Here is an 18,364-nt window from a genome sequence, read left to right as displayed (position 1 = left end):
CCCTTCAGTGTCACAAACTTTCCTTTATGGGAAATGAGGTGCGCCCAGCAGCCCACGATAGTCCCACCCCCACCTCCACCCCCACCGAGCAGAAGTCAGGAGGAGGTTTCGCCGAGTTTGCCTTTGGGCAGGACAGACTCAAAACGATCCCCACCAGAGGGTTAGGATCTTAAACATCCACCGATGAAAATGTGCTATTTCCCCCCGAAACTCGGCCACTATCCGCGCTGATTTTCGTTTACTGAAGGGATGTCACCGACCCCCGCAACTGGCCACAGAGCACGCGCTTGAGTCTCTTTCGGGCTGTTGGCCGGACCCATGCCCCAGTGAATTTTCGAGACGGAGAGCACGGCAAGCTCCGGTTTGGGGGCACAGCCGTGGCTCTGATTTCTGGTCTTTACTCAAGACGCCAGACCAAGTCACCCACCCGGGGCAGCTGTGTCCCTCCCACTGAGGGAGCCAGCCTGGCAGCATCTGGCGACCCAGCGGGTCGTTCAGAGCGGCCCTCAGACGGAAACGCACCTCTACCCCTTTCTAAAAAGATCTCCGAAGGCAAGGGCTGCCAGGCCTCCACCTGACCCCGGCCTTTCCCAGGCCCTCGTGATGGGATAAAAAGGAAAGAGACCAAGAAAGCCCTCCCACGGGTCTTGCCGCCTACCTTGATATGCGGGTGTTTCGCACACATCGTCCCCCACACGCGGGAACACCGCTCCTCCTTCCTGTGTTCGTAGAACTCGGGGTCCCGTAAGATAGCCACTCGCCGTCCCTCGTACGTCAGGACAAACTCGCTGCACCCCTCCAGCCGCGTCTTGTCGTCCGCAGACACGGGCAGTACGATGGGGATGCTCATGTTGATCACCCCATCTGTAGGAAGAGCCAGGTGACCAGTGACCATGGGATGCCAGGTGTGCTGTGCTTGAAGGGTGCGCACAGCGTCCATCCCAAACCTTCCCTGCAAAGGGCAGGAAGCCCTCAACCCCACACGGCTGCGTTGGCCACACCAACTTCTCGAGAGTCTGGGATGACAAGTGCCTGAGATGCTCCTCAACGCAAGAGACGGGGCATTTGTGCTAAGTGGGCTGAGTTTCAAGTCGCGGAGGTGGCTTCAGGGAGTGATCTAATTTGGGGGATGAGGAAGGGGCATCTCCCTTCTGAGTTCCCTTTTGAAAGCGTGGTCCTGACCTCAACACACCGGAGAGTGTGATGACTTTAAGAAGCCAATTACACAAAACTAAAGGCTGGCCAACAAACCCAGACAAAAACCTTCTAGTCTTTCTTGGAAATGAACCTTGTAAGAACATTGGCAAGTCTCTTATATTATCTCTTTAGGCTCTAATTGTGCTACCGACACACCTGTCCTGAAAGAGAAAACAAAACTCAGACAACGAACACTAGCAGAGAGGACCCCAGGCCAGCGGTCCTGCCGGCGTTGTCAGTCTACTGTGGTCCCGGCTCAGCATCACCTCTTACACGGCGCTGAGAACACTCCCCGGGGGATCACAGCCCTTGCTAGCTCAGCTGCAGTCGGGACCCGTCAGTCAGAAAACACGGAGGAGGGAAAACCATGTAAGGCTGATTTACTAAAGTTCCCGCATTGACTTGGGAGAGTGATCACACTCCTCCCCCCTCTACGCTAAGTATCTTGCTCTAAAAGGATCGTAAGTAAAAAAAAAAAAAAAAAAAAAAAAAAGGATCGTAAGTAAACCAGCATTCTGGGTCCTCAGGAAAAAGCACAACTGGGCCTTCCTTTTTTTTTTTTTTTTTGTTGCAGGAGTAGAATTCAGTGATTCATCCCTTACGCACAACCGCCAGTGCTCATCACAAGTGTGTCCCCCAATCCCCATCCCTCACCCGCCTGTCCCCTGCCCACTCGCCTCCAACAACCCTCAGTCTGTTCTCTATCGTCAAGAGTCTCTTACGGTTTGCCTCCCCCTTGTTCCCCCGCCCCCGTGTTCATCTGTTTTGTATCTTAAATTCCACACAGGAGTGAAATTGTACAGTATTTGTCTTTCTCTGACTTATTCCACTTGGCATTGTACTCTCGAGATCCACCTGTGTCATTGCGAATGGCGAGATCTCGTTCTTTTTTATGGCTTTTTTATGGTTTTTTTTTTATATTCCATTATATATGATGTGTGTACACCGCATCTTCTCTGTCCACTCATCAGTCAACAGACACTTGGGCTGTTCCCACAGCTCGGCTGTTGTAGATAAAGCCGCTGTAAACACCGGGCCGCACGTGCCCCTTTGAGTCCGTACCTTCGTATCTTTGGGGTAAATCCCCAGCAGTCCGATTGCTGGGTCCTAGAGCAGCTCTATTTTTAACTTTTTGAGGACCCTCCACACTGTTTTCCAGAGTGGCTGCCCCCGTCTGCATTCCCATCAGCAGTGCAGGGGGTCCCCCTTCTCCCCATCCTCGCCAACACCTGTCGTCTTGTGGTGTTAATTTTAGCCATTATGGCAGGTGGGAGGTGGGGTCTCATCATGGCTTTGAGCTTAACTAGGCTTTTTTTTTTAATTTTTATTTATTTATGATAGTTACAGAGAGAGAGAGAGGCAGAGACACAGGCAGAGGGAGAAGCAGGCTCCATGCACCGGAAGCCCGACGTGGGATTCGATCCCGGGTCTCCAGGATCGCGCCCTGGGCCAAAGGCAGGCGCCAAACTGCTGCGCCACCCAGGGATCCCTTAACTAGGCTTTTTAAAAGGAAAACAGGAATGATGAAAACAACACCAGCGATAAACGATACCTTCAGAACTCCACCTTTCCATCTGGTAAGATGTAGAAGTTTATGTATGTGCGTATGTTTATTCTCGGTTCTATAACTATCAATCATCATAGCCTGAAATCAAATTCATGCATAATCAAACCAAGCACAATCCAGCCAGGTGCCTCCGTTTAAATTGCACCTAAAATCAATTAATTTATCCTTTGACAATTAAAAATGTCTTATAAATGCAATAGGGAAAAAAAAAATCCAGATTTGCAAACTGAGGACCAACACTCAGCAGAAGTAATTAGCAGAAAGGATCATGCATTTTTTTTTTAAGTCTCAGGGACAGAATGTACAACAATAATTTAGAAACGAGTTTACTTTGTCAGCCAAATACGACATTATAAACAACAGCTGCATCTGATCCAGAAGTTTCCTGTTATTTGGACTCTAACAGAAGAATTTGGCATTATTATTCAATTATAACTGATGGATCATGAACTGTTAACAATTTCAACTGATTCATTTGGATTTTTTTTTTTAATTATGTTGTTAACCATTTCCAATTAATGTAAGTATCTCATTATAATGATTTAACTACTTGGAAAGTTGAAGTACATACCAGGAAGGGCCATGCCTAGAGAGACACAAACACAAGAAACATGTTTTCAGCTCTCCACCGAGATGATCTTAAAGCAACAATGTCAGAGAACAGATTCCTACTACAACACGCCCCGCATACGACGTATAAGATGTCCCGGGCTCCTTGCTACTGCTCTAAAGAATATACGACAGCAAAAAACTAGTGAAACCAGAATTTGTACCGAATGTTGCTCAGGGCAATCCAGAAGCATGACTCTGATGATTATCTGTTTTGAAATAATTATAACACATGTCAGTAGCACCTCCAGCTTCAGCGAAGAGTCGTCTCTCACACATACGTGACGCTACGACTACTATTCAGGAGTCCCAAACCAGGCCCTGGCAGGTGAAGAAGCTAACTGCTACTGGAACATTCTAGAATCCCAGACGTGGGACGCCCGGGTGGCTCAGTGGTTGCACATCTGCCTCCGGCCCAGGGCGTGATCCTGGAGTCCCGGGATCAAGTCCCATGTCGGGCTCCCTGCGTGGAGCCTGCTTCTCCCTCTGCCTGGGTCTCTGCCTCTCTCTCTCTCTCTCTCTGTGTCTCTCATGAATAAGTAAATAAAATCTTTAAAAAAAAAAATCCCAGACGTTTTAGAGGACATGGAAGTAAACCTCGCAGAGCAAGTACAGAAACTGGAACCAGAATAGCTTGGATTTGAATCCAGGCTTCACGTGAGTTACTAATATCCTCAAAGTAGTGCTATCTGGATTGAATGTGACCCTGCGTCCAACGCTGGGGTCAGAACACATTGGGGCTGAATAAATGGCGGTGGTGGATATGGGAAGTCAGCGCTGGGGGCGACTTCTCGTCAAATGGTCAGGTCTCGGGGATCCCTGGGTGGCGCAGCGGTTTAGCGCCTGCCTTTGGCCCAGGGCGCGATCCTGGAGACTCGGGATCGAATCCCACGTCAGGCTCCCAGTGCATGGAGCCTGCTTCTCCCTCCGCCTATGTCTCTGCCTCTCTCTCTCTCTGTGACTATCATAAAAAAAAAAAAAAAAAAAAAAAAACACCAAATGGTCAGGTCTCGTGAGGCCTCGGTGTTGTGACTCTGCTTGGATGCCACCCGTCAAGAACGTGAGTTTGAGGTTCCATTTTCCATCTAGATGAGATATTCACGGCTGGAAGATGGGTGACAGCCTCCAACTATCTGTCCAGTGGAAAGCAAGGTGGTGAAATGAACCAACATGAAAGTAGGTCCTTCGGTGACATTGGGACTAACCTCGTGTAATCGTCAGAAACACTTAAAAAAAATGTTTTTTTTCTTTTCCTTTTGGATTAAGTAGCCTTTTTTTTTTTTTTTTTTTTTTGGCTCTTCTTTGTTTTGCTTTTTAACTTCAGGGGAACTTTTGAGAAAATTAAAACCAACAAAGTCTTTTTGGGAGACCCGGGCCAAATTTGAAAAGAGACGCTGCCTGCCGATTGCAGGTGATCAAGAAATGTGCAACTGTTTGACGGCAGATGACGCCGGCTACATGTCTGTGGCCCCAGAAACCAGATTTTCAGTCGGCGGCGACTCAAACTTCCATGAACTGATTAAAGTTAAATGATATCCCTATGAATGAATGAGAGCTCACTCGACCTTCTGAGATACACAAATATCACTTTTTTTGGACTTTAACTGTGTCCACACAGCGCAGAAGCCTCCAGGGAGCCGCTGGGACTGTCGTGCGGTGGGACGGGCGGTCCCTCCAGGTGCCCCCAGGCAGGGCCGCCGTGCGGGTGGGAGCCGGGCCGCGCCACCCCTCCCGGAGGAGCCCATCTTCATCCAGTTGCGCGCATGCATCGCTGCAGATCTCACTGACATGACAAATTATTTCGCTTTTTAACAAAGAGGCTAAGGGACCTGGGTGGCTCCGCCGGTGGAGCGCCCGACTCTTGGTGTCGGCTCAGATCATGATCTCAGGGTCCTGGGACCGAGACCCGCGTCAGGCTCCAGGCTCAGCGGCGTCTGCTCGCGACTCTCTCTCCGTCTCTCTCCGCCGCCCCCCAGATAAATAAACCACATGTTTTTTTAAGAGGCCGGACGATGACTGATGTGGGGAGAAGAACCCTGTACCGGGGCTCAGAACACGGGCCGTCCGGTGTGCAGGGCCAGTCTGCTGACACAGGGAACCTCTACTACGGGACCGTCGGGGTCATAGGCACAGCTGTCACTCGGGGCAGGGCCATGGGGCCGCCACCTCACTGGGCTCCGGAGCTGCTCGAGTCCCCACCACAATGTCCTGCCTCTGCACAGACAGACGGACACACGGCCGAGCGCAGAACGGTGCCTCCCCGGTGTCGGTTTCCGTTACTTGGGGTACAGAGGGGTGGGGGCGGCTTTGGGACGGCGGGGGGGGGCTTGCGCATCCTCAGGGCCCCCGGGGCTGCAGAGTCGGGTCCCAGACAGCTGACCCCAGCCGAGCGTCCCCGCCAGGAGCCGGGAGTCCGGGGCCCGAGGTGCGGCTGTCTGCTCCGGCGCGCGGTGGCCGCTCGCAGCTCAGGAAGGGACGCGAGGCCGCCTGCGTGTGGTCCCGGCCCAGCAGGCAAGCGTGGGGCTCGCAGGCCCAGCGCCCCAACATCCTCACGCGGCGGCGGGCGGGCCCCGGGGAGGCCGGCCAGAGGGGGAGCGGCCGCGGGGCCTCAGCTGGGGGCGGCGACACGGGGCCGGGACCTGCCTGGAGCCCGGCCGAGTGTCACAGGCTCGGTGCCGCCGGGCCACCACCCGCGGGGGCTCCCAATGCGTGGGCCCCGCTTGACGAGCTCAGGGTGCGGGGAGGAGGCGACCACAGGCCGGGCCCAGGACTCGGGGCCCCCGCATGGCCCGGGGGTGCAGCCCCTCTCACGTGCCCACTGAAGGACCCGGGCCCCAAGGTCCTTGCCCCGGCTGCCCGGCCGCCCCACAGCGCAGAGGGCTCCTGGCCACCCCCCTCCACCCCCCTCCCCCGGCTCCGAGCAAGTGGAGCAGGACGGACGGGACCCCCTGGCTTGGCCTGCCATGAACCCTTGGTTTTCGGATCCTTACTTTCACGTAGTCAATAATCCTTAGAGGCTAACAAAAAAAAAACACTTTTTTTTGCATTCCTAACGGTGGACCCTACACATGATGGAATCAGACCACCCCAAGCCCTCTAAGGATCCCCACAGTAAGACTGTGAACCAAGAATCGATACCAAAAATGAACATTTCCTGTTCCCGCGAACGCTGCCGATCACCAATTTTTTCCTCTAATAACGAGGAGGAAGAAACGAATCGGCAAAGCCCGTACCGTCCAGCAGGGTGTCGAAGTGGATGGCCTGCAGGTACTCCTTCTCCCGCATGAACCCCCGGAGGGGAGTGGCCCAGCCTTCGCTCAACACCTGGACCCACTGAAGATCCAGCTGCAAAACACAAAAGCAGGTGAACGTTTCCACGCGCCCTGTTCCTCCGCCTCCTGGCCCCAGGGCAGGCCCCTCTCATTCCGCCGTCAGGACAAGGAAGGCAGCTCCACTTTGAGGCTGACCCAGGATCTAGGGTGGGGGAGGCGGGTAGGCTGGAGTCCAGAACCTTCCTCCTGCAGAGTGGTGATGGAAGGTTGGGGTGACCCACCTGAACACCCCAGGGCGCACACGTCCTTATCATGTGCAACCGGGTTAACATTTGCTGTTCCTTCTTTCCCTTTTTTTTCCCTACAAAAATTCCGGTCTGGCCACATATTTTCACCAAATGTACTAGTTAGTTGAAATTGGGAAATCACTGACTCTCAAGGTCCAAAATTCTTAGCATGACACTGAAAGCCCTTCAGGCTCTGGCCCGCTGGCTCATTTTAGAGATTTCCACCTCCTCCCACCTGAAAATTCCTAGTCCTCCTTTAGGCCCCGAAGCATGGGTCACTGCTCTGAGGACATTTCCTGCCACCTCGAGACCCCCCTCCCCCAAATTATTAGAATATTTGAGCTCCTTTTGTACCTTTCAGCCCATTTGATTGCAACTCCCAGCACTGGGATTATAATTACGTGTTGCTCATTTGCCCGGAGCATTGGAGCACTCAGCACGTATTTTGTAGGGTCGGGGGGCTCTGCTTATAAATGTCATGACTTATTAGAGTATGAATGAGCTGACACAGGTTCCCAGCTTACTTCGCGTCTCATAAAAATGTCCGGGGTTTATGAGGGATCAACAAAAAGTCACTGGGGAAGATCTGACCGCTTGGTAGGGACCAACGAGTCCTGACCCACAAACAGGCAAAGGCAGCTGCTGTGCACTTGCTGGGGCTGCATCCTACACGGTCTGGGCAGTGAAACCAATGTGACCAAAGCGGTCCACACCTTGTCCTTTGGCCGGGCTATGCTCCCCCCCACCCCATTAGGAAAGAGTGGGATTTGCAGAGTAGAAAAAGATTCATATCACTTTAGATCAGGGTGGCTTTTTGTTTTCTCCAAATTCCTCCTCGATTGTCCAAAAACACACTTTTCTTTTCTTTCTTTTTGTTTTTTACTTGCACTCTGGACAAACTTCTCTCAGCGGCACCAACAAATCAATACTGCCCGGTGCCTGCCGGTTGGCATGACCGAAGATGCCAAGTTACCTTCCCAGCCTGCCTCTGCCCGTGGCATCGGTCAGCGACCTTGTGGCAGCTCTTGGTGAGAGATTTGCTGGGAAAGAGGTTCTAAAAAAAAAGGGAGTGGGGGAAAGGGGGGCGCCTCGGGGGCTCCGGGGTTGAGTGTCTGTCTGCCTTGGGCTCAGGGCGTGACCCCGGGGTCCCGGGATCGAGTCCCGCATCGGGCTCCCCGCAGGGAGCCTGCTTCTCCCTCTGCCTGGGTCTCTGCTTCTCTCTCTGTGTCTCATAAATGAATGAATAAAATCTTTAAAAGAAAAAAAGGCAAAGATGAAGTGTTTTTCTTAGGGACGTTGCATTTCCTTCATCTGTACCTTCCTTATTATCAAGAGTCACTTTAGTATCAAGAGACGGACTATGATGAGGGATGCGGGGCCGGGTTCGCCCGCGGCCGGCCTGCAGCGTCCTACCTTGGTAATTGCTAGGGAAGGCAGCGCCTCGGCCTCAGCTCGGACCTGGTCAAGCTTGTTTTCAGGCACGAAGAGTTCATGGATGCCTTTCATTACAGTGTGCGGTACGATGTTCTGAAATGAAGCAGAATCGGCAACAACTTGAAAGGGAAACTGCGAAAAGACTGCTTTGGGAAATGAATGATCTTTCATGGCTTTATTCAATTAGAGAGAGAGAGAGAGAGAGGGTCCACCCACCTGCTCTTGCAGGAGCTCCACCACCTGCTGGACACAGTCACTCACTGAGGACAGGTTGGTTTTAAGCACAAGCTCGGGAGTTTCGGGTTTCTCATAATCAGAATCAATACCCGTAAACCCTGCAAGGCACAGGGGCAAAAACCACATTGGCACCAACAGAACAGTCTTTTTTTTTTTTTTTTTTTTTTAAGATTTTCTTTATTTATTCATGAGAGGCAGAGAGAGAGAGGCGGAGACACAGGCAGAGGGAGACGCAGGCTCCATGCAGGGAGCCGGATGTGGGACTCGACCCCGGGGCTCCAGGATCCTGGGCTGAAGGCGGCGCTAAACCCCGGAGTCCCCCGGGCTGCCCATAGAACAGTCATTTTACACAGCGAGGCCTAACCCACTTGGAATGATGCATTACACTGAGAATTTAGATTAGACCAGAAAGGATCACTGGCCACCCTTGACCTCTGGCCACAGGTAAAGAAACAAATAGAGTGAAAAATAAGAGTATTATATACATATTTATGCGCGTGTGTGTATATTCACAGCTGGGTCTTCAATATAGAAAGCCCCAGATTATGAGGTCCAAGCCCCCTGCAGCTGATCAGAACCCCAAAGGGAGACAAGAAGAAGCAAAAAACCCCTCGACGCACACTCGTGTATAGACACCGAGCTCGGAGGTCTGAAGTTTGTTGCTCGCGGCCGAGGGGACAGTTGTGGGAGAACACAAGCCACGTGCTGCTGCGCCCGTGGCCGTATCGACTACTCGGGGGCCCCCTAAACAGTCGTGTGCGCTGGATGCGGTTTGGGAGAAGGGTCTCCGAGGCTTCGGGCGGGTTCCCGGGGGACGGCCCGAGGCGGGGGGGGGCCTGCGGCCTGGCGCTCCTACCTTTGATCTCTCCGGCGCGGGCCCGTTTGTAGAGGCCTTTCACGTCTCTGCTCTCACAGATGTTTAGAGGCGCATCGACGAATATTTCAAAGAACGGCAGCCCTGCCGATTCGTGGATTTTGCGGGCGTTCTCACGGTCCTGGAAGACACGCGAGGGGGAGGTAAGGCAGGGGTTTGGCCGTGGAATCCGTGGCGCCCGACGGCCCTGGGGAGCCCCCGGCACTGGTGCTCTGCGGGCGGGCAGGAGCCTGGGCCGCGCGACGTCCGGGTCGGCCTCTGGGGAGCACGGGCCTCCAAGGGCCGTCGGAGGAACCCGCGGAGAAGAATCTGCGAAAGGACGGGCCTGGCGACCTGAGCATCTCATTCAGAGGGCGGGTTCGGAGCCTGTGGCGTCTGACTGGGGTCCCCCAAGTGCGGTTTCCGGACAAGGGCGTCCGTGCAGCCCGTGCGACCTGGTGCTCAGACCGCGAACGGTCGGTCCCTGCAGCGAGCTGAGCCTCTGCCTCCCGGGACACGGGACACGGGCGACCACAGGGCCCTCGGCGGGCCTTGCTGAGCGTCCTCCCTCTAAGCCGGGCCAGCTGTGCGTCGGCCGGCGGCGGGGGAGGGTTCGCGTCAGCTGCCCTGGCATCTGGCATCCGCTCTTTACATAAGCAACGTTAAGTAGAGGAAATGAGGCAGCGGGAAAAGAACAGGCAGGGGAAATTGAAAATACGGCGGCCCCGGGGTCCCCCCAGCCCCTGGCACCGAGCGCGGGGCTCGGCGGCGTCGCCAATCACGGTACCTTCGCGAAAGGAGAAATGAAGCTGGTGATGCAGACCAGACCAGCATCAGCAAACAGCTTGGCCACCTCGGCAATCCGGCGGATGTTCTCCTCTCTGTCTCCGGGGGAGAATCCGAGGTTTTTGTTAAGGCCGTGCCGGACGTTGTCCCCATCGAGGGAGTAGCACGGGATGGCGTGGGACACCAGGTACTCTTCCAGGGCAAAACTTATTGTGGTTTTTCCAGCACCAGAGAGACCTGTTCATTATAATCATTGGACCTCAGGTCAAAACCCACCAAGATCTAGAAAGAGCATAGTTCACTACGCATCACGTACTTGCATTTTTTTTTTTTTGAACGTTGAAATAACCATCTGTCGCCTACGAGAATTAACAGCATTTCAGAGCAAGTGGGGTTCCCAAGTAGGGGGCCCGGGGGCGGGGGGGGCTACACATGGTTCTTGGTGCGTCGTATTTTGCCTGCAGAGTGTTTTTAAAGATTAGAACATGGTGCGTGCAGATCCAGACGGAAAAAAAAGCCAGATCGGGTGACCATGTTCTCGTGTCCCTGTCCCGACAGCCACCAGCTGGAACGGAGGGACGGCCAGCCCGGGAGGCTGGGAGGCCACCTTCCTTAGGGAGGCTGCCAAACAACCATCTGGCATCAGGGCTCTTTGGCTTCAAGATTTTTCCAAAATGACCCTCAAAACATGAAGACTGACCCCCGAGCCGGGCTGCGGGCATGTTTCGAGCTGCCCTACACGCTTAGGTGTCCGGGGTCTCTCCATGAGAACAGAGTTGCCGTGCGGTTTTCTTCGAAACCGTGGTTTCAAAGCACACTGGCGGGGGACGCACTTTATAATTTCTGTAGGAGGGAAATCATGGGGAGGAAGGGAGCTCTGCAGAAACCCAGTCACCCCAAAGACCTCTGGACCTGGAAAATGTAGCATTGTGCCAAGCCACCGTCAGGCAGCCCCCAGGCGCGGGAGAGGAAAAGGTAGGGGGGCGCGGAGAAGGTGCAGAGGGTGCAGGAAGGAGGGAAAAGGCCAAATAGAGAGAGAGAAAGAGAGACAGAGAAGCAGGGACGAAGGACAGAGGGGAACGAAGACTCGGAAAGAGGGGCGCCTGGCGGGCTCAGTCGCTGGAGTGTGCGACTCCCGATCTTGGGGTTGTGAGTTTGAGCCCCAGGCTGGGCGCAGAGATGGCTGGAAAAAAAGAACCAGATAAACTTAAAAAAGCGACTTGGAAGGAAAGGGGACATATGGGGGGCGAGCAAACAGTCTCCACGGCGTGCGTTCTGCTCCCCGGCCGCGGCCCTCGAGGACCCAGGAGAGGAAAGGGCTTGGGGCTGCGCCGTCCTCCGTGGGAGTCACCGTCTGACGCACTCTTAGGTTATTCGTGTCACCGAGTTTCATTTGAACACGGACGTGAGGGTATAAAGGCCTCTTGGGGGAGAAGAAATGGGGCTCCCGAAGCCCCGGCATGTCCTCTCGCACTGGGAAATGAGGGAACTAATAGAGATCTTCAATTTTGCTTCGGGTCTGGAACCTCAGAGCTGAATTGCAGGGACTGGATGACACCAGGCCGTCGGCAGACGCGTGCACTGGCTCGGCGCGGGCGCCTCTCTCCTCTCGTTGCGCCTCCATCCCCAGGGGCGGCCACTACACCCAGCTCGGCTTACGGGCGGGAAGACTGCGGCGTAGGCAGCTCAGCCGGCTTGTCCGACGTCGCACAGCCCGTGCGCGTGGAGCTCGGGCTCTAAACCGCGTCCCTGGACTCGAAGCGTTCGGTTTCTCCCGGTCACCCTGCTCCGTAGCCCGATCTCCGGGACGTAAGAGCAGAGAATAAAGTGGGAAAAGACGGTGGTGGTGTTTGAAGAGTAAGGAAAGACAGGGACGTCCATCCTCTAGGGTGTTTTTTTTCTCTTCCACCAGTTACCTCTTTGTTTTCGAGGCTGTTCCACACTCTATGGAGCGGCCCCCATGTGTACGTCTCGACACAAAAATTGGGCAAACGCATGAGACACACACGTAACAGGAGGGCAGCGTCTGGAACGCAGCCGTGGTACCTGCTGCCCCTTGGCAAGGCTCTTGGGCAGGCCTGGGGAGGGGGGGCCAGGAACCGTGACGGGGGAGCGCTGCCTTCTGGAATACGGCAAGCTTCTCGCCCGCCGTGGTCCCCAGCCTGCCAGCTGGGAGAGGGTGTCGTGCCGCGGGTGTGAAACCCAGAGGCCAAAGGCAGGTGCCTCAGGCACCAGGAAAAACCCGAAAAAGAAGGAGGCAGGTGGAGACGGGAACAGGAAAGACGGAGTAGCAGGGGTGGGTGAGGCGGGCGCCAGCCTGTCACTGGCTTCAGCATCCCCCTCAGGTTGGATAAATCAGCATTTGGGGTTTGGGTTGGTTTTTCTAAGATGTATTTATTTGAGAGAGAGAGAGAGAGAGAGGAGAGAGAGGCAGAGGAGGGAGAGAGGGAGGGGGAGAGACAAGAGCCGAGCCTCACGACCCCGCGGTCAGGACCTGAGGCGAAATGGAGAGTCGGTGGCTTAACGGATGGAGCGGCCCAGGCGCCCGCCAGACCAGCACTCGCGGGCGGGCAGTAGACGCAGCCGACCTCAGGACCTTGGTCAACACCCTTGCGTCTAAGTGAAACACCGCGTCTACGACTGCTAGGCCCTCGGACCAACCCCTGCACCTTGTGCTGAGGGTTAGGGTCACTAAGCCTTGGCTTTGACGTCCTGAGGCTCTGAAAACACAGGGCGGGGGAGAGTCACTTGGCCGCATGCGTGGGAATGAAGGACGTGTCGTTACAGGGGCGATCCTTCCGTTCGCAGGCTCTGTTGTTGTTTAATATTAAGAGAAATAGTCTCCGACCACGTAAAGACATCAGAGAACAATAGAGAGTATCTCTAAACATCCCAAACCTCACACACGGCCAAACGCTTGCTGTCAAATTAGGAAGGCCCCACGATGGCCAGTACGTGGGTTTGGGCACAAGCATGAGGATCCCGGGATCCCCCAGAGCCAAAGGGGAGGTGCCGTCATCAACGCCCCTTTTCTTGCCAAAGAGGGAGACGAGCTCTGAGCCTTCGCCTTGGGCCTTCCTCCCACTGGCGCCAGAGCCCAGGCTCCTTACCCCTGCCCTCAGCCTCGTCCCGACGTTGAAACAAACACGTCCTATGTGCAACATGTTACCCGAAGTTCCTTAGAATCGCATGTCACACACCAATTTTCAATTAAAAAAAAAAAATCTATAAACCAACACGGCATACCCGTCAGCCACACCGTGCATCCTCGGAATCCGCCCCTGGTGCCGACCACCTGTCCTCGCTTGTTCCTGCTCACGTGGTGCGCCTGATAGACGACGTTGGTGGATTTCTGCTGGCTTCCCTACGGAACAAGACCAAGCCCAGGATCGTGTCAATGAAACAATGCAATACGTAGACATGTGACGAAACGATCAAACGACAGGTGGCACGAACAGTCATCCCTCGCCGGAACTCCTCTCCTAGGACCGGCGCCCAGAGTGACAAGTATTAATTAGGAAAAGACGCTGCCCTTAGAACACGCAGCATGACCCCCTGAGCGTAGACCTTGGGGGAGACGGCCACTGACGCGCTGCGAGAGCCCTGGTTTGGGGCCATTCACAGGTGCGCAGCTCGGCCGGTCCTCGTCTCCGTAGGTGCTGCTCTTGCCCAAATCCTGCGGATGCTGCTGGAAAACAGCCCCAGGGAGGGCAGCGGTGGGCAAGCACGCGGGAGAGAGCCAGGTGAGACCCGCGCGGGACGCCCCGGGAACCATGGCAGCGAGGACCCGTGCTCGCGGTGACGGCAGCGGTATCAGGGGGACAACCATCCCGGGGAGAAGCTGGCGGTCTCTTCTAAAGCTAAATACTTACGTCCCCAATGACTCGGCGAGCGCACGCGCAGGCCTTTACTCCAGGGAAAACACGTATCCGCAAAAAGACACATACAACTTTATTTGCACAAAAACTGCGCCTCGCCAAGTAACCATCCACGGGGAAACAGGTGACACGCACCCGCACGCACACCCGGCCCGGTCAGAAGCGCACTTGTCCTTGGGGGTCCTTGGGAGAATATCCCCACGGCGACATTGCTCCTGGCATTGGGGAATCTGCCCTGATCTCGGAAGAATGCTTCTTGTTTGCCTACATTTGCCTTGGTACAGCAGCAACGGGCCTCAAGGATCCCTTCCCAGCGGGACGAGCAGAGCAGTGCTTTGCAAAAACTTCATTCTTCAGCTCTGTGGGCAACTGTCCTTAAGCTGCCTGTATCCACGAGCAATGAACAGTCTCCTTATACTCCGCCCACAATCTCGTCTGCTTGAAGTACATATCCTCTCGCTTGGTTCCCTCTGAACCCGAACTGCAACTGTTGAGCATCCCCATAAGAGACCTTCTTAGACTTAAAGGCAGTAATGCGATTTTCCCTTACCTATTTATTTTCTTAACCTGATTTTCTGTATTTTCCCATGGTCAATACTTGTGGAAAGTTTTAAATTTTATAAATTAAAATTCAGTTCAATTAAAAAAAACACGCACTGTTTGCTTTGGTTCGATCTCACCGAACATGTACACCCACGATGGGCTTTGGGTTATATGTAAATTTTACCAAACACCAAAAAATAGAGCCGTTAAAAAAAAAAGTAAGCCAGGGATGCCTGGGTGGCCCAGGCCGTGACCCCGGGGTCCCGGGATCGAGTCCCGCGGCGGCTTCCTGCATGGAGCCTGCTTCCCCCTCCGCCTGTGTCTCTGCCTCTCTCTCTGTGTCTCTCATGAATTAATAAATAAAATCTTAAAAAAAAAAAAAAAAGAAAAGAGTAAGCCAACAAGGGGATACACACCCAGACTCAAGTGCTGGAATTCTCTCGCTCAAGAGACAGGCCTCGGGTCCCACTCATACCTGACGCCAGGTGTGGCCGCCCACCTGTGCACATGAGCACCGCCCGGAGCTTAATTTGTCCACAAAGGTCTTTCTTTCCCCGCCTCTTTTGGCTGTTTTCTTCTTTTTTTTTCCCCCCTCCCTACAGGCAGTGATCCAGAATAAACCCTAAACTTTGTTAATCTATGGAAACTTTGTGAAGATCTTGTAAACTGCGTCCCCAACCAAGCGCTTGGTGTTCAAAACCAGGTCGGAATCCGGCAGAAGGAGCTTCTCCTTTAGTGTCTAAGAGTTCGCCTCTGAACCTTTTGGGTTTTTTTTTTATTAGTGGAGTCTTCATCGCAGGTGCTCATACGGGGTATCTCCCATTCCAGCAGTGTTTATTATTTTTTTTCCGGCAGTGTTTAAACAAACACAGTCTTTTCAGACGGCCGGGTCCTGGGCTTTTTGGTTCTGCAGAGAGCACTTGGTTTCTTATTTATCTTATATTTACCCTTGATTCTCTCCAAAAGGCAAACAAAATAGATGTTTTGAATGATATTTGAACTGCAAAGGGGCGGGGCAGCCAAAAACTTTGCTTTGCTGAAACCTTTACTCCCTCCGAGAGACCATATGGGGCTCGAAGCCAGGGAAAGACAGTGGCTGTCAGGAAAAGAATTCTCTCTATGGAAAACGCAGTCCGTGGTGAAGAAAGAAAATGTTTGCGTCCCTGTGGGTGTAAACCGAGCACGCAGACCCCCTTGTCACCTGCCCTCTCTCTCAGTGTCGCTCGGCACAAACCGCATAGTTGGTGGTGTACTCCTTTCCTACGTCCCCAAATAGAATTTGGCAAAAATCCCTACCTTTTCCCAGGTCGCCGGCCCAGAATCCGCCCCCCCCTCCCCCCAGCGTGTGCACGTGTGGCCTGAGCATGGGCTCTGGAGTCCAGCAAACCTGGCTTTGAAACCTGCTCTGGGATCCTGGGCACGTCAGTGACATCACAGCCTCCGCCCCCCGCTCTGTAACCCGGGCCGGAACAGTCTCCTCCTGCGGTTGCTGAAAGGACTAAATAAAAGGATTTTCTCTAGAAAGGAGCAAGGCAAACACAGCACCCAGCAGGGCACCCAAGCTCCGGGGCAGGTGGCATCTGGTCTACCTGGAGAGATGGGGTAGCTCGTCTCAATCGCCCAGCGTGACAGGCGTGGGGCCTGGGGCCTGGGGACCTGGGGCTCAGCGTCAAGTCAGAGCCCGCGCAGGACGGTCCTTTGCTGCGGGAAGAGTCGCGCACGTAGCCCCACGCCACCGCCCGGCTCCAGTTCTTGTTCCCTTCCACCCAAAGCACGGCCAGGAAACACACGTTCCGCGGCGGACTCACCAGTCACCAGCTCGAGGTCTCCTCTTTGTACCCCAGACCCCCGCTCCCAGCTGGGAGCCGGCCGGCTGGGTCATGACCCCTTAGTTTGCGGCACAGGGTGGCCTTTGTCCCAGGTCAGCGTCGCGCGCTGCTGCTGCTGCGGGACCTTGTCACACGGCCCCGCCAGGTCCACCCCTCAGTCCCATTGGCAACGCGCAGGGGGAGTGCCCAGAGAGCTCCTGGGCCCCGGGGGGGGGGGGGTGCTGGCAGGAAGCCTCAGCCTTGACACTGCGGGACTGGAGCCAGGGCCCCATGGCAGGGTCCCCGGGCGCCCCGGCAGGGCTGGTGGGGTCTGTGTCCTGGGAACGCGCTGGAAGGCGCTGGAAGGCGCTGGAAGGCAGGCGGCCAAGCAACCAGGAAGCAGGAAACCCAGCGCCAGGTTGGGGATTTCCCTGAGCCCCAAGGCTTGGGTGACACTTGCACAGTATCTGTGACAAAGGACGAGCAAGTGCTTGGAATTCTACAGCCCTGCGTCCCCAGCGGCGCTTCCCGGTCCCTCTGAACTTGGCCCTGGCGCCACCGGGCTGGTGTCACGGGGGTGGGGACGGCCGGCGCCCCACAGCTCCCCGCCTGCAAGCGGGGCCCACCGGCCAGGTGACCCGGTCTCTGCACCCGGACGCTGCGGCCAAAGCCCCAAACCCCGAGCAGCCGGGCTTCCTGAGTGGGGCCAGGTCTCACCCCTGCCTCCCCGGGGCTCCCAGGCCCAGCTGGGTCACTTCTGCGACACGCTGCCACCCCGGGGAGGACCTCATGACATCGCACATATTGGGGCTTTGGGCGCCGCGTGAAAATGTCGGGAATTCGAAACACGGTTCTCACGTCGTTTGCATGACTTAATAGCACGAGCAGCTTCAAACGGTCAATGATCATCAACGTGTGTCTTTCCTTTGATATTACTCCTTGGGGCCTGTGACCCCAAATGAAACGCCTGCGCGTAGAGTCGTGAACTGCGTCACAGCTCCCATGATGCGTCGCCGATTCACTTTCCAGGACGACAGAGCCCAGGTACCCGGCTACCCTATACTTGCTCCCAAATAATCCAACTAATCTGTTGGGTTTGCAGTTTTACTGTTTTCTCCCCCAGAGTAGTTACCGGCAAGAACAGGCATTTCCACGCAGTAAGTCACGCGTGCCATTAGTTCGCTTGTCTCTTCTCATGCAAATCAACAATCCGGACGACGACCTCATTCGCTTTTTCAAAATGCATTTTTGTTCTTTGTGTATTTTGCATAGTAAAAATTTTATTAGTCGTATACTTTTTTTTCACTTGCTTTTTTGATGTTACTTTATCGCAGATCGCGTAGATTATGACGTGTATTACACGTGCTATAGCATAGTAAATGGTATTTTAAGAATACGTAATATTCCTATTGTCTTTGATGGCTTCCGTTTGATCATCGGTTACAGCTGGACCAAACAAGCTCTTCTGACTTCTACCTATTTTGATATGATTAAATTAACTATTAATTTTATTTTATTTTTGCTACATCTGACATTCGCATGTGCTAGATGCTTATATGGATCAACTTCATTTCTTTCTTTCATTATATCCAGTGATCTCGTTATATTATAACTGATTTCCCATTACTTTCAAAAGTTTTTAATACTGTGAACCTATTTCTAGAATTCTTGCGTATTTATAATTCTTCTATGTCTGCAATTTACGTATTCTTAAGAATCTCTATGGACGTTTTCCCTTGGTGTTGTCACCTACGGTTCTGGGGGCCATTGTTCTGTGACGTGTTTTAAAAATTCAAAGATAGGGGATCCCTGGGTGGCGCAGCGGTTTGGCGCCTGCCTTTGGCCCAGGGTGTGATCCTGGAGACCCGGGATCAAGTCCCACATCGGGCTCCC

The 18,364-nt window shown here is 54.2% G+C and overlaps 1 protein-coding gene across 2 annotated transcripts in view; it reads right to left on the bottom strand.

Moving 5' to 3' along the window:
* Positions 1-18,364, bottom strand: part of PAPSS2 (3'-phosphoadenosine 5'-phosphosulfate synthase 2) — a 48,820-nt gene that overhangs the window by 5,913 nt on the left and 24,543 nt on the right. Inside the window, exons 2-9 of one of the 2 annotated variants that reach the window (XM_025441435.3) lie at positions 13,489-13,606; positions 10,244-10,479; positions 9,460-9,598; positions 8,583-8,701; positions 8,346-8,459; positions 6,607-6,718; positions 3,336-3,350; positions 659-864 (exon numbers count right to left, since the gene is read on the bottom strand). In XM_025441435.3, the coding sequence (XP_025297220.1) occupies positions 659-864; positions 3,336-3,350; positions 6,607-6,718; positions 8,346-8,459; positions 8,583-8,701; positions 9,460-9,598; positions 10,244-10,479; positions 13,489-13,606 (1,059 nt within the window). The remainder of the gene's footprint in view (positions 1-658; positions 865-3,335; positions 3,351-6,606; positions 6,719-8,345; positions 8,460-8,582; positions 8,702-9,459; positions 9,599-10,243; positions 10,480-13,488; positions 13,607-18,364) is intronic. The other variant, XM_025441436.3, reaches the window with a different exon arrangement.

The sequence above is a fragment of the Canis lupus genome, chromosome 26 (assembly GCF_003254725.2).
Source record: "Canis lupus dingo isolate Sandy chromosome 26, ASM325472v2, whole genome shotgun sequence".
NCBI classification, from domain to species: domain Eukaryota; kingdom Metazoa; phylum Chordata; class Mammalia; order Carnivora; family Canidae; genus Canis; species Canis lupus.
This window is presented reverse-complemented; position numbering and strand designations above follow the sequence as displayed.